The sequence below is a fragment of the Myotis myotis genome, unplaced genomic scaffold, assembly GCF_014108235.1.
Source record: "Myotis myotis isolate mMyoMyo1 unplaced genomic scaffold, mMyoMyo1.p scaffold_m19_p_7, whole genome shotgun sequence".
NCBI lineage: Eukaryota > Metazoa > Chordata > Mammalia > Chiroptera > Vespertilionidae > Myotis > Myotis myotis.
The window spans coordinates 78,812,375-78,824,194 of record NW_023416379.1 but is presented as its reverse complement, the minus strand read 5'-3'; the positions used below and the strand labels follow the sequence as shown (position 1 = coordinate 78,824,194).

Below are 11,820 nucleotides of genomic sequence, written 5' to 3'. Positions count from 1 at the left end.
AACCAGAACAAGGCAATAACAGTTAACAGAGTATGATTAACGTTTCCCATAACCATAGCTAGTCCCTGATATTCTATTTTTGCCCCTAGTACAACTAACTAACTGAGCCACCAGGCCATGGCAAGAAGAATGTTTTTTAAGCTTAACCACAAGTCAAGGAAAGGAGAGAGTAAGAATGCCATTTTCTCAGATAGCAATACTAATACTTGGGTTGTGCCCTGACAAATTTTGGAAGCCTGAACTCTGTTAGCCAAGTTGACCAAACCAAGGAGATCACATCCAGATATAGCTATAAGTTCATTCAGCTCAAGAACATTGTCCAAAAATAAAGTCTACAATACTGACAATTATTGGGGTATGAGGAATTGCTATTTTATATTACTTACAATGGTAATATGTTAGGGTGACTAATGCTTCTCATTTGACTAGAACTTTCAGGGACTTCCTGGGTTGGACACTGAAGTCCCAAATCCCAGGCAACTCCCCAGTCTCAGACAAATCAGGGCAGGTGGTCTAAACACAAATAGATTCCTGACAAGCTGCCATTTCAAAACTGGTTTTGCCCACTTAAAATGAGCAAATTAAAAAATGTAGATTAAATAAATTATATTCTTTTTAAGCATAAAGCCGTATTTACAGTTTTTATTTAAATATTTTAAGTGGAATATGGAAAAATGTCGTGTATATTTTAAGTAGTAATGTTATTTTTACTGTTCAGTATTGGCTAAAAATTTAATTTGTTCTATTTTTGCCTTAACGTAAAAAATGTGCTTTTTATTTATTTACTTTAAATATATTTTTATTGATTTCGGAGAGGAAGGAAGAGGGAGAGATAGAAACATCAATGATGAGAGGGAATCATTGACTGGCTGCCTCCTGCATGCCCCTTACCGGGGATGGAGCCCACAATCCAGGCATGTGCCCTTGACAGGAATCAAACCCAGGACCTTTCAGTGTGCAGGCCAACGCTCTACCCACTGAGCCAAACCAGCTAGGGCCAAAGTGTGCTTTGTAAATTTTTAAGTTAATCATGCTTTTAAAGACCCTAATGAAGATGTTCTGTGCACATAGACACCCCCCCTTCAGAACCTCATACAAGTCAGTAGTTGTCCCCATATTCACACCCAGAATGAAGCATCTATATTTCTAATGCTATTTCAAGGCAATGTATCAGATTTAAGAAATGTATTATCTCTAGACAGGACAGCATATAGATAAATGTCCTGATGGTCCAAGCTTTCAAAGAATGTCTCCGTTTATTCTGTGGATATGCATCCCTGCACAGCCACCAGGCAGGCCGGCACATGACACAGCTAAATACGATTCTGTTTGCTCAGCCCCCTTCTACTTCTCCTTGGCCCCGGAGTCTTCCCTCCTCTCTTTCCTGCTCCCTCCTTCAGATGTTCATTTGGAAGATATACTTTTCCCTGGGATTAAAACAGGGTTTGCATTTGAAATTTTCATTTACCAAACAGAAAAATATTTTACTAGAAGGGAATGGTAGTAAGGAGAAATGATTTTCCGTGTGCCCCGAGGCCTGGCATAGACAGGATTTGATTTGCTGTGTTCGGCTGGAATCTGGATTGATACGCAGAGATGAGAGGGGGTGTTTAATAAAATTTACATTTCATTTTCTCACTTGACACTAGTCTCCTGTCACTCATGGAACTGATGGGGATGCTGCAAATAACTTTTGTAGAATCTAGCTGGGGAAACGGACTGGGAAATGGAAAGACAGAAGAGAGAGAGAGAGAAAAAGAACAGTCAGGATTTAATCCACTGTGGCTGGATCACCTGAGAGCGGGCCGCCTCCACACCGGAAGGAGTGAGTGTGCAGGTGGGAAACCTGGGAAGGCACCTGGGAACTGACATGACCCAGCTGCCCACAGGGGGCAGTTGTGATGCCAAGGGGAACCTATGATTGAATGAGGAGTTTAAGCTTCTGAAGGACTAGAAGTGAAACATGCCCAAAGGCAGAAGCAAGGACAAGAGCAGAGGACAAAGCTCCCCACCATCATTTGTGTGTGCGCGTGTGAAACCATAGTGTCTGTATTAGTTTGCTAATGACAAACTAATTGCTGAATGACAAATTATCAGAAACCCAGTAACTTAAAACAATACCCATAGTGGAATATTATTTAATCTTAAAAAGGCAGGAAATTCTGTCATTTTCAACAATAAGGATGGACCTGGAGAACATTAAGTGAAATAAGCCAAACATAGACAGATTATGTATGATCTCACTTATATGTGGAATCTAAAATAGTCATAATCATAGAAACGGAAAGTAAGAATGGAGATTGCTAGAGAGTGTGGGGGAAGGTGGAGAGAAAAAAAATGGAGAGATGATGGAAAAAGTTTACAAAGTTTCAGTTTTACAAGTTCTGAAAGTCTACTATATAGAATAGTGCCTATACAGACAATAATGTATTGTACACTTAAAATTTTCTAAGAGGGTCAATCTTATGTTAGGTATTCTTACTATCACTACTACTATTACTACTACTACTACTAATAATAATAATAGTGAGGAGGAGGAGGAAGAGGTGGGAGGAAACTTTTGGAGATGATAGATATGTTTACTGTCTCCATGGTAGTGATAATTTCATGGGTGTATACTTATGCATTAACTATGTACAGCTTTTTACATGTCAGTAGGGACTCAATAAATTAGTAAAAACAACAACAAAACACCACCTGTTCATTAGCTTTCAGTTCTCTAGGTCAAAGGCTTTGAAGGCTCAACTGGATCTTTTTCTTAGGGTCTCACAAGATTTGGGGTGAGAAGCTAAAATATGCTTCTTTACCACTTATTTGGAAGGTGTATCCAGTGACATAACAGGAAATCAAGGAGAGAAGTAATCACAAAAGCCTAGAGAAAAAAGTGGTCCAAAAAGAGGAAGAGAAAGTCTGGACTAGATGCTCCCAAGATGTCATGTAAGATGAGGATAGAGAATCATTCTTGAGAATTGGAAAAATGGAAGTTCCTGGTGATTGCCATAAGAGAGGTCTCTGTTCCGTGGAAGGGTTGGAAGGCAGAGGGAAGTCCATGGTGCAGTGAATGAACACTGAGCAAGTAATGAAATGCGTGAATAAAAGTCTTTCAAATAATTTTGTTGGAATGGGAGTGGAAAACTGCGAAGAGATCTGAAGGGGCCTGTGTAGAATCAAAGAATCAATCTTTCAAATCCAATTAGATTTCAGGAAGTCCTACAACTACATTAAATGAATCTTCTATCTCAAAGCAGACCAGATTGATGGGCAGAATCTACTTTTTCTTGAATTGTTCCAAGCAAAGAAATCCTGGTCTTTATTGAGGACTATAAATAACAAAGCCAGAAGAATATTTGTAAATAGGCAAGTCTGTATTTTACCACTTAAATCTCATTCAACTTTATAGAAACGTTTTATTTATTTTTTAACAAATTACATTCTGGAAATGTGACTTGTCTCTCAAATATATATGTAATTAGTCACAGTGCTATAGTGTATGTTGAAATCAACTCTTCTATGCTCAGTAGTATAATTCCTTTTGCTTATAGCTCTTTCAAAGTTGACACTGATACATTATAAATTCCAGAAACAAAATATGGAATAAATGCATGAGTTTTAAAGACAGAATTAATTAAAATCCTTTACTGTTATTGACATATACAATTTTATAGAACCTTGATTGAATATTTTCATGTAATTTACATTAAATTTCCCCATACTCATTTTTGCATAGAGTTTGCATACATTTCAATGTATAGTAATTTTATACTTGGGGAGTCAGACAGCAAGACAGAAGGGAGTGATTCAACTAGGTAATAATGGAAAGGACTGGGTCCTGAGGGAGCTAAAGGCCTTTTGGTATTTAGTAGCCTCACTGGGCAATAATATGGGCAAGTTTGCTGCAGGACATAACCCTGGTCAGATTGGCTCAGTCTCTTACCCTGAGATATGAAGTTTGGTCACAGCCTGGTACTTTCCCTGAACAAAATCCCCAAAACCCAAGACATGGTGGGAACTACCCTAATTTCCTTCATTCTTCTCTCAATTTAATACCCATAAACATTTACAATTCTTTTAAACTATCTAGAATTTTAGTTTGTTCAGAATCTTGGGGGAAAGGAGTTCACCATATATAGAAAATCAGAAATGGGAGGCAGAAATAGATTCTTTGGAATAACACAGGAACAAGATATTTTTCAATTATTTATTTGAATAAAGGGTTGTCACTGCTTTAAAATACTTGCTGGGTTACCCATATTAATGGTCTTAATAAGTTTAGTATTGGCCAACCTATAGTTATGCTTTATCTAATCAGCTCATTTCTAGACATGAATGAATTATGAGCTGTTCTATTTGTTTCCAGCCTTTACACAATTCTCTCATTTTTTGAGAAGGAAAAAGAAGATGGGCTTAACTATGGTTTGGGCAATTCTGGCCAGACTCTGAAATTCCATGCCCCGTTCGAGAATCCTGCAAGTTACTCTGGATGTTTGTGGCTGTTGTTCCGAGCCAAAGAATCCATTCTGACCACAGGGATCCTGGGGTTTGCTGGGGGTAGAATTAATAGGCTAATTATAATTATTCCTAAACAGAAGGATAGAATCAAACTTGCCTTCCAGAAAGGTGAGTCTTTTGGCACAGGGAGGATAGATAAGACAATAGTAAAAATTGGGAGAAGAGTAAAGAAGGAATAGAAATAACAGAGCTGGTAGCTGACCCTTTGGGAAGGGTAAGATAGAACATGGAATCATGGTTCATTTCTAGATGTCTGGTCTGAGTGCAGGGACATGGTGTATTGCGTTAGGGAAAGCTTGAGGAGGAGGGGGCTGTGAGGCCATGTCAAGGCATAGTGGCTGCGGGCATCCGAGCGGATAGTTCTCAGTGGCAGCTAAGTACATGGCACAGAGCTCAGGAAAGAAATCTAGGCTGGAATTTGAGATGGTGAAAGAAGTCACCAGAGTGAAAGGGAGAATGTGTAGACAGACCTCAGTAGGTAGTGCTAAGACTCCTATCATTGTATAATCCTCAAAATCCTTACCTTCTAAAATGTTTTTGTACAAAAAGATCACAGCTCTTTGAGGACTAAAGATTGCAAAAAAAATTACTCAGACTACAAAAATGAGATAAAGAACAGGTGATAGCAGGGATGAATTAAACTAGAGAAGGCATAGTCCACCTAAGCCATTCACGTTATTGTTTCTGTTGTTATATTTTTTAGATACTGTTAGTGCCCAAAAAACATACATCTGAAAAGGATTTACCCTTCAGGCAGCTAATTTGTGCCTCCACAGTTAATGTCTGTAGGACACATTGCCCATCCATGCCCTCCTTAAACACAGCGTGTCTGGATTAAGATCTCTTGAAGTACGTCTAATTGTTCCTCCCTCTGTATTCAACACTGTGCCACGGAGAAGGCTGCCCGTCTCCTTTAGGGGCGGCTTGAAGGTTTGAGATGTCACAAGACACCAGAAGAATGGACAAAGAGGCCGAGAAAGCTCTGCCAACCCATGGCAAGGTGACACATATTTTCCCATTGACGCCCTGTGATGATGACTTTTTGCCAGTATTTTCTATGGGGCTAATTCCAGGGCATCCTTATTTAAAATTCTGCCATAGAAAAATCTGTCTCCTTCCTCTGTTCTAATTCAAACACAGGACAGCCCTTTAACCTCCTGGAGGTGGGAAAATCCTGGTTTTGTACTTAGGGAAAAGGTGAGAGGAAGTTCTTTCTGAAAATCCTGTTCCCCTCTGCTGTCTTTGCTTTACTCCTTCGGAGCACAGGGCCTTCTGGATCCAGAGCCAATGACACAGTCACGCTCCTTAAAGTACCCTTTAGTATGAACACTGATGGGCCTGTGGAAATGTATGAATTAGGTGACATTGCCATTGCATCCTCACCCAGCTTAACACCAGTTGACCCTCTACTCTGACCTCCATTAGAGCCTCTAGCATAGCCCAGAAAGGCTGCACATGTAATCTCTTCCCCACCTTATCAGACAGCTCTATGAAGTACTTTTCTGCCAAAGCAGTTCTCTGATAAATGAGTTAACTGATAATCCATTTGGCCTCTTGGTTATCCTGGTCTCCCAACACACAGGTTCTTTTTGTTTGTTTGTTTTGTTTTTTAATTCCAGTTGTAATTTTACCCAGTTACTACTACAAAGAACTATCTAGAAATAACTTTGACCTATAGACAATTTATTTTCCCAAACTTGCTTTTCTTGTATGTTTATATTTAGTTAAAAAATCTCAGCAAATCCCATGAGAATATCAGTTTTCATGTATCAGTACTCATGAGGTGCAAACTCGATATGTTTGCTCTATTGTGAGCTCCCAATAATGATTGCATTTAAGCATAAAATGAAATCAGCTTGGAAAAATCCAGGAAGTTGTGTTCTAGTTAAAAGGTAAGTTCTGATAGATCACTTATCATTCAAATGTTCCTATAAGACAAAAAAAAATATCTTACTGTAACACTGCAGAAATAATCATAGCAGACCAGATCTTCTCATGACGCCTTAATAAGAGAAGCTCAAAGAATTGGGGGTGGTCCTCCTAAAGGAAGCTTAATAACAACCCCTACTGGTATAAGTAAGTGTTATATCATTATTAAGATGGCAAAATCAGGCTTCAATTAACAAGTACAATATTAACAAATACTTGGGAACCTATTATTTGACTGACATTGGACTAAGATCCATAATAAATACAAAAGACATATCTAGCATTATTTCAATCTTCAAGCATTTATATGACTATCTCCCATTTCAAAGTTGAAAAAAAAGAGATTTTAGAGTCCATGTTCTTCCTTCTTAGTGTCCATATAAGTCAGGCCTCCTCTCCCCTGTTCATTTTCAAGAAATACGTTGAACATTCCGACTTTCCGCCCAAAGGCCCACGCTGCCCCTGGGTCACAGCTGTTCCCGGATACCTTCTGGAGGGACTGGGTGAAGGCAGAGTGCCTCACTGGCACCACGGGATGCTTTCTTCTCTTGGGAACGCCCTGAGCTGCCACCGTCCTTGGCCAGCCGGCTCTGTTCCTGCATCTGCTGCCTCCCGTGTCTGAGGTCTGGACAGAGCAGGAGCAGCTGATCTTGACCTGCCAGCTGGTATCTCAGCAACTGCTCTTGGGCCTCTTTCCAGTTTCCAGCCTCCTGCATGCACATCTGCTGAGCAGGAGAGCCTGGAGCACCGGTGTGCCCAGGGGATGTGACAGTGGTCATACTGGGAGCAGATACTGCGGCCTCTTCTCGGCCACCACCCTCTTCTCGGACAGCACGGCGGCTAACCTTCCTTCTGGACACCCCGTTTACTGACTGGTGGGGGAGTTGGTTCAGCTTGCCCAGCATGACCTTCATCCTCATATCTGTGAAAAAAGAAGTAGGAGAAGAAGTAAATTTAGTTCTCAAGTACTTGATTATACATGTTGCATACTTAGTGTTCTTGGAAAGACATTGCCATATAATTAAAGATTGAATTTTATCAGCATATAGATTTCCAAATAATTTTGGATATATATTTTTTCATAAAAAGAAACACTGTATCCCATTCCCAATTTATAATAAATATTAATTATCTAATTAATAAATTAGATAATAAATTCTTCCCAGAGAAACACTTTTGTGATGTTAATGGGTCATTAAGGATTTTTTATTATAAGCAGGGCAGCATAAATATGAAAACTAGACTACATTCTGGCCTTACCAAATGGGTTAACTAGTACTTGTATTGAGAAATGTAAGTTCTAAAAACAGTCTTATTTAATACTTTGTTTTTCATGCCAAATTTATCATTTTAATATCTTTGATTTTATAGTAGAAACACTAGAGGCCCGGTGCATGGATTCGTGCATGAGTGGGGTCCCTCAGTCTGGCCTGGGGGGATCAGGCTGAAACCAGCTCTCCAACATCCCCCAAGGGGTCCCTGATTGCGAGAGGGCAATTCTGGGGTGATGCATCTGAGCATCTGCCCCCTGGTGGTCAGTGCACGTCATAGCTACCAGTCGGACGGTCACTTAGGCTTTTAGATATATAGATGTGTATAAACATATGTAGAGATAACATATATATAAACATGTATCCATATGAATGTGTATATACATGACTGTGTAACAGTATAAATGAGTACAGGACTGGAGTAAAAAAATTAGGGTTCAAGCTCCCCTTCCCTAGCTACCTGGCTCTTTCTCTTCTATCTTGTCACTTAGCCTCTCTGGGCTTCAGTTGTATAATTTTATATTACCCTCAGGTGATATTTAACAATTTGCTAACATGTATTTCATTTTATTTTTAGTTATTGATTTTGAGAGAGGGGAGGAGAAGAGAGAGAGAGACTGATTTGTTTTTCTACTCATTCATGCATACATTATTTGCTTCTTGTATGTGCCCTGACCTGGAACCCACAATCTTGGCATATCAGGATGACACTAAACCAACTGAGCTATCCAGCCAGGGCCTGTATTTCAGTTTAACAGTAATTATTTTAATTGTTGTTTTTTTTCCCTTTGACATTTTATTTGCGTTTTATTTTTCTATTCAACAGAATTAATATTCAACTCAAAAGAGTACAACATTGATATTGATTGTGATAAACAGATGACCTGGGTGTTTTTGTCCTTATCTGTCCCAATTCTTTGAAGGATGTATAATAGAAGCAATAATGCCGCTAGCTTTTAAAAAACACGAACATGTCATATGTTAACCACTAGCTAACCTATCATGTTATTTGAATGATAAATGATGATAAACTAGAATTATATAGAATTTTACTGACACAATTGAGTCAAACCTACCAAAACAGTATTTTATGGTATAAAATATGTGAAAGATGGTCCCTAGAAGCTAGATAGCATAGCAACTAAGAATACGGGCTTGGAATCAAACCAACCTGGTTAGATGTGCTGCTTGATCCCTCACTGACTGAATAAATGTGTAAAATGTAGTTACCCTCTGTGTGCTTCAGTTTCCTCATCTGTAAAACAGTAACAACGGTAGCAGCTACCTCATAGGATTGTTAGCAGGTTAAAAAGATGAATCATACACTGATTTTGGTGGTTGTAAAGGAGGCAAAGTATTAGTGAAGCTGGCCACACAGTGCTTAGAGCCTGTGGGCTAGTTTCAAACAAGGTAAAAAAAAAAAAAAAAAAAAAAAAAGATGAATCATGCAAAGCACTGCCCAGAGTCTGGGATGATAAGGTTAAGAGCTGGATAAATAATAACCATCACAATTAAAATCCCTAATGCTCAGATAGCTCTTAACCCTGCCACGCACTGTTCTCAGTGGTTTCTATGCATTCATTCATTTTATCCTCAAAGCTACCTGTGATATTGATTTATAATAAAATCTTCCTTTCTGGCTCTTAAAACCCTTGGAATTCCCTAAGTGATAAAAGCAGTAAAAATGCCTGTTATGTTAACAAGATGACTTTTGGCCCTGGCCAGTGTGGCTCAATTGGTTGGGAGGATCCCATGTACCAAAACATTGCTGGTTCCATTCCCGGTCAGGGGACATGTCCCAGTTGCACGCTTGATCCCCAGTAGGGGGTGAGCAGGAGGAAGCAGATCCATGTTTTGCTCTCACATCAATGTGTTTCTATCTCTCCCTCTCTCTTCCTCCCTCTCTAAAAATAAATTTTTAAAAATCTTTAAAAATAAAACAATAAGGTGATTTTTGAACCCCACATAGGATAGGGGCTGGATGGGGGCTGGTTGCTAGGAGAATCAATCATGTAATTAAAGGGTTGAAACTCCTTCCAGCTGAGTATCCAAATGTATTTCCTTTAAAGTATTTTATATTTATGTAGTGCTTTAGTCTCTGGCTGCATCCTGCTCTAAACCCAAATGTTTTCATTCTTTCCCATAATTACCTCATTTCCCACTTGTAAGAATTATCTTAAAACACACCCTAGTTCTGCCCTGGCCAGGTGGCTCAGTTGGTTGGAACATTGTCCCATACAACAAAAAGGTTTGACTCCCAGTCAGGGCACATGCCCAGGTTGTGGGTTCAATCCCTAGTCAGGAAGCATATGGAAGGCAACCAATCAATCTCTCTCCCTCTCTCTCTCTCTCTCTCTCTCTCTCTCTCTCTCTCTCTCTCCCTCCCCCACCCCCAGGTCATTAAACATATCCTTGGGTGAGGATTAAAAAAACAACAACACCCTAGTTCTCAAATGTTTTATCCTATCTTTTAAAACTCTCTGCCTTCTTTAATTCATCTCCCCACTCATGAGTTTTTTATTTTTATATTACATTGAGTGTTGAGGGATATGTCAATTTATTTGTTATAAACAATAAGGTATTGCCTGGCTACTGTTGCTCAGTGGTTGAGTGTCAACCCATGCACCAAGAGGTCGTGGGTTTGATTCCTGGTTTCGGGCCTGATGCCCAGTAAAGGGGGTGCAGGAGGCAGCTGATTCATGTTTCTCATTGATGTTTCTCTCTTTCCCTTCCTTTCCCTTCCCCTCTCAAAAATCAATAAAAACATATTTTAAAAAAAACCAATAAGGTATTATAGTCTAATTTTTAAAAGTTTTATTCAATTACAGATTTTTTAACATAATAAAGGAAATTCAAAAGTATTCTATGTTAATGAATATGTTAACATTCATATTCCCACATGGTTTTTGTTTTTTTTTGTAGAGAAAAGCTAATAATAATTTAAAGTAACACACGGCGATTGTAGCAATTATCACATGTTGAATATGAATATATATATATATATATATATATATGTTAATCCTTATAACAACCCTCTGAAATAAGTACTATTATTATATCTGTTTTAGAAGGAAGTCCACTGAGGTGCAGAAAGATTAAGTAACTTTCCAAGGCCATGTACAAAGTAGTGACGGATGTTATTTACTCCACAGAATTGAAGATTGTTAGCTCCAGAGTCTATGTTCTAATCTAAGCACTCCTCAATATTTTGTGAAGTTAGAGATAGCAATGAGGATTTAAGAAGACTGTTTGGTTGAGTATATGCACGGCAGTTTGGCATACATGTGAATGTTATTCCTTATGTACCTTACAGTGAAAAAAGTTTGAGAACTGTCCTAAATCCCCAAAAGGGTAAGTGGCAATGCCAATATTGACATTTCTCAACCTTGCTTTTCTCACATCTCATCCGCAAATTCGTTAACCACAGTTTTGTATACTATGTAAATGATAATTTTTAACCTGTGTATTATGCTTCTCATTCAGTTTACTGAGACCGACCTTGGTTCATGTTAGAAGACAGTAATCATGTCTATATTATACTATGTAATACATTATTAGGACAAAAAGTGTACTAATTTTCTATTCAATTTAATCTAACAATGAATGGGAATGGAGGTGAGAAAGAGAGAAGGTAATAGTAATAATACAAATATATGTGATACACTTTGATATACAGCAATAAAATGAGAGTATCATGTTGTTTATATTGTTTCCATGATGCATCAACTAATATTCTGCTAAACCCACATTACCCATATTTCCTCTCTTCTTTTTCCACAGACTTTTGCCTAGCAAGTATCTGCCATGACCACCTAACTATGGATTATTCTCTTAGATCTATGGGAACTGCCAGGTTATACTAGTTTCCCTATGGGATCTCAACTCCTTCCAGACTGTTCCTTGACTAGGTCAGACTACACTGATTTACGCCTCAATACTTGTTGACTAGAGTTTTTCCTTTGACTTGTACAACTGGTTCTATTATTGGTCAATTTCCCTTGTATGACAGTTTTGTCTTCCTCTTTGAATGTTGAGTTCCTTCAGGGAAGGAACTTTTTGTGCCATCAATCTTGTCTCCCTGTCATGCTCAGTTCTATGCCACGTACTGATC

General features: G+C 38.7%; 1 protein-coding gene across 3 annotated transcripts in view; it reads right to left on the bottom strand.

Moving 5' to 3' along the window:
* Positions 1 to 940: 940 nt before the first annotated feature.
* PKHD1 (PKHD1 ciliary IPT domain containing fibrocystin/polyductin) overlaps positions 941 to 11,820 on the bottom strand; it is a 401,585-nt gene continuing 390,705 nt past the window's right edge. For all 3 annotated transcript variants that reach the window (XM_036317771.1, XM_036317772.1, XM_036317773.1), the window contains one exon: positions 941 to 7,360. In XM_036317771.1, coding sequence (XP_036173664.1) covers positions 6,906 to 7,360 — 455 coding nt within the window. In that variant the 3' untranslated portion in view covers positions 941 to 6,905. The remainder of the gene's footprint in view (positions 7,361 to 11,820) is intronic.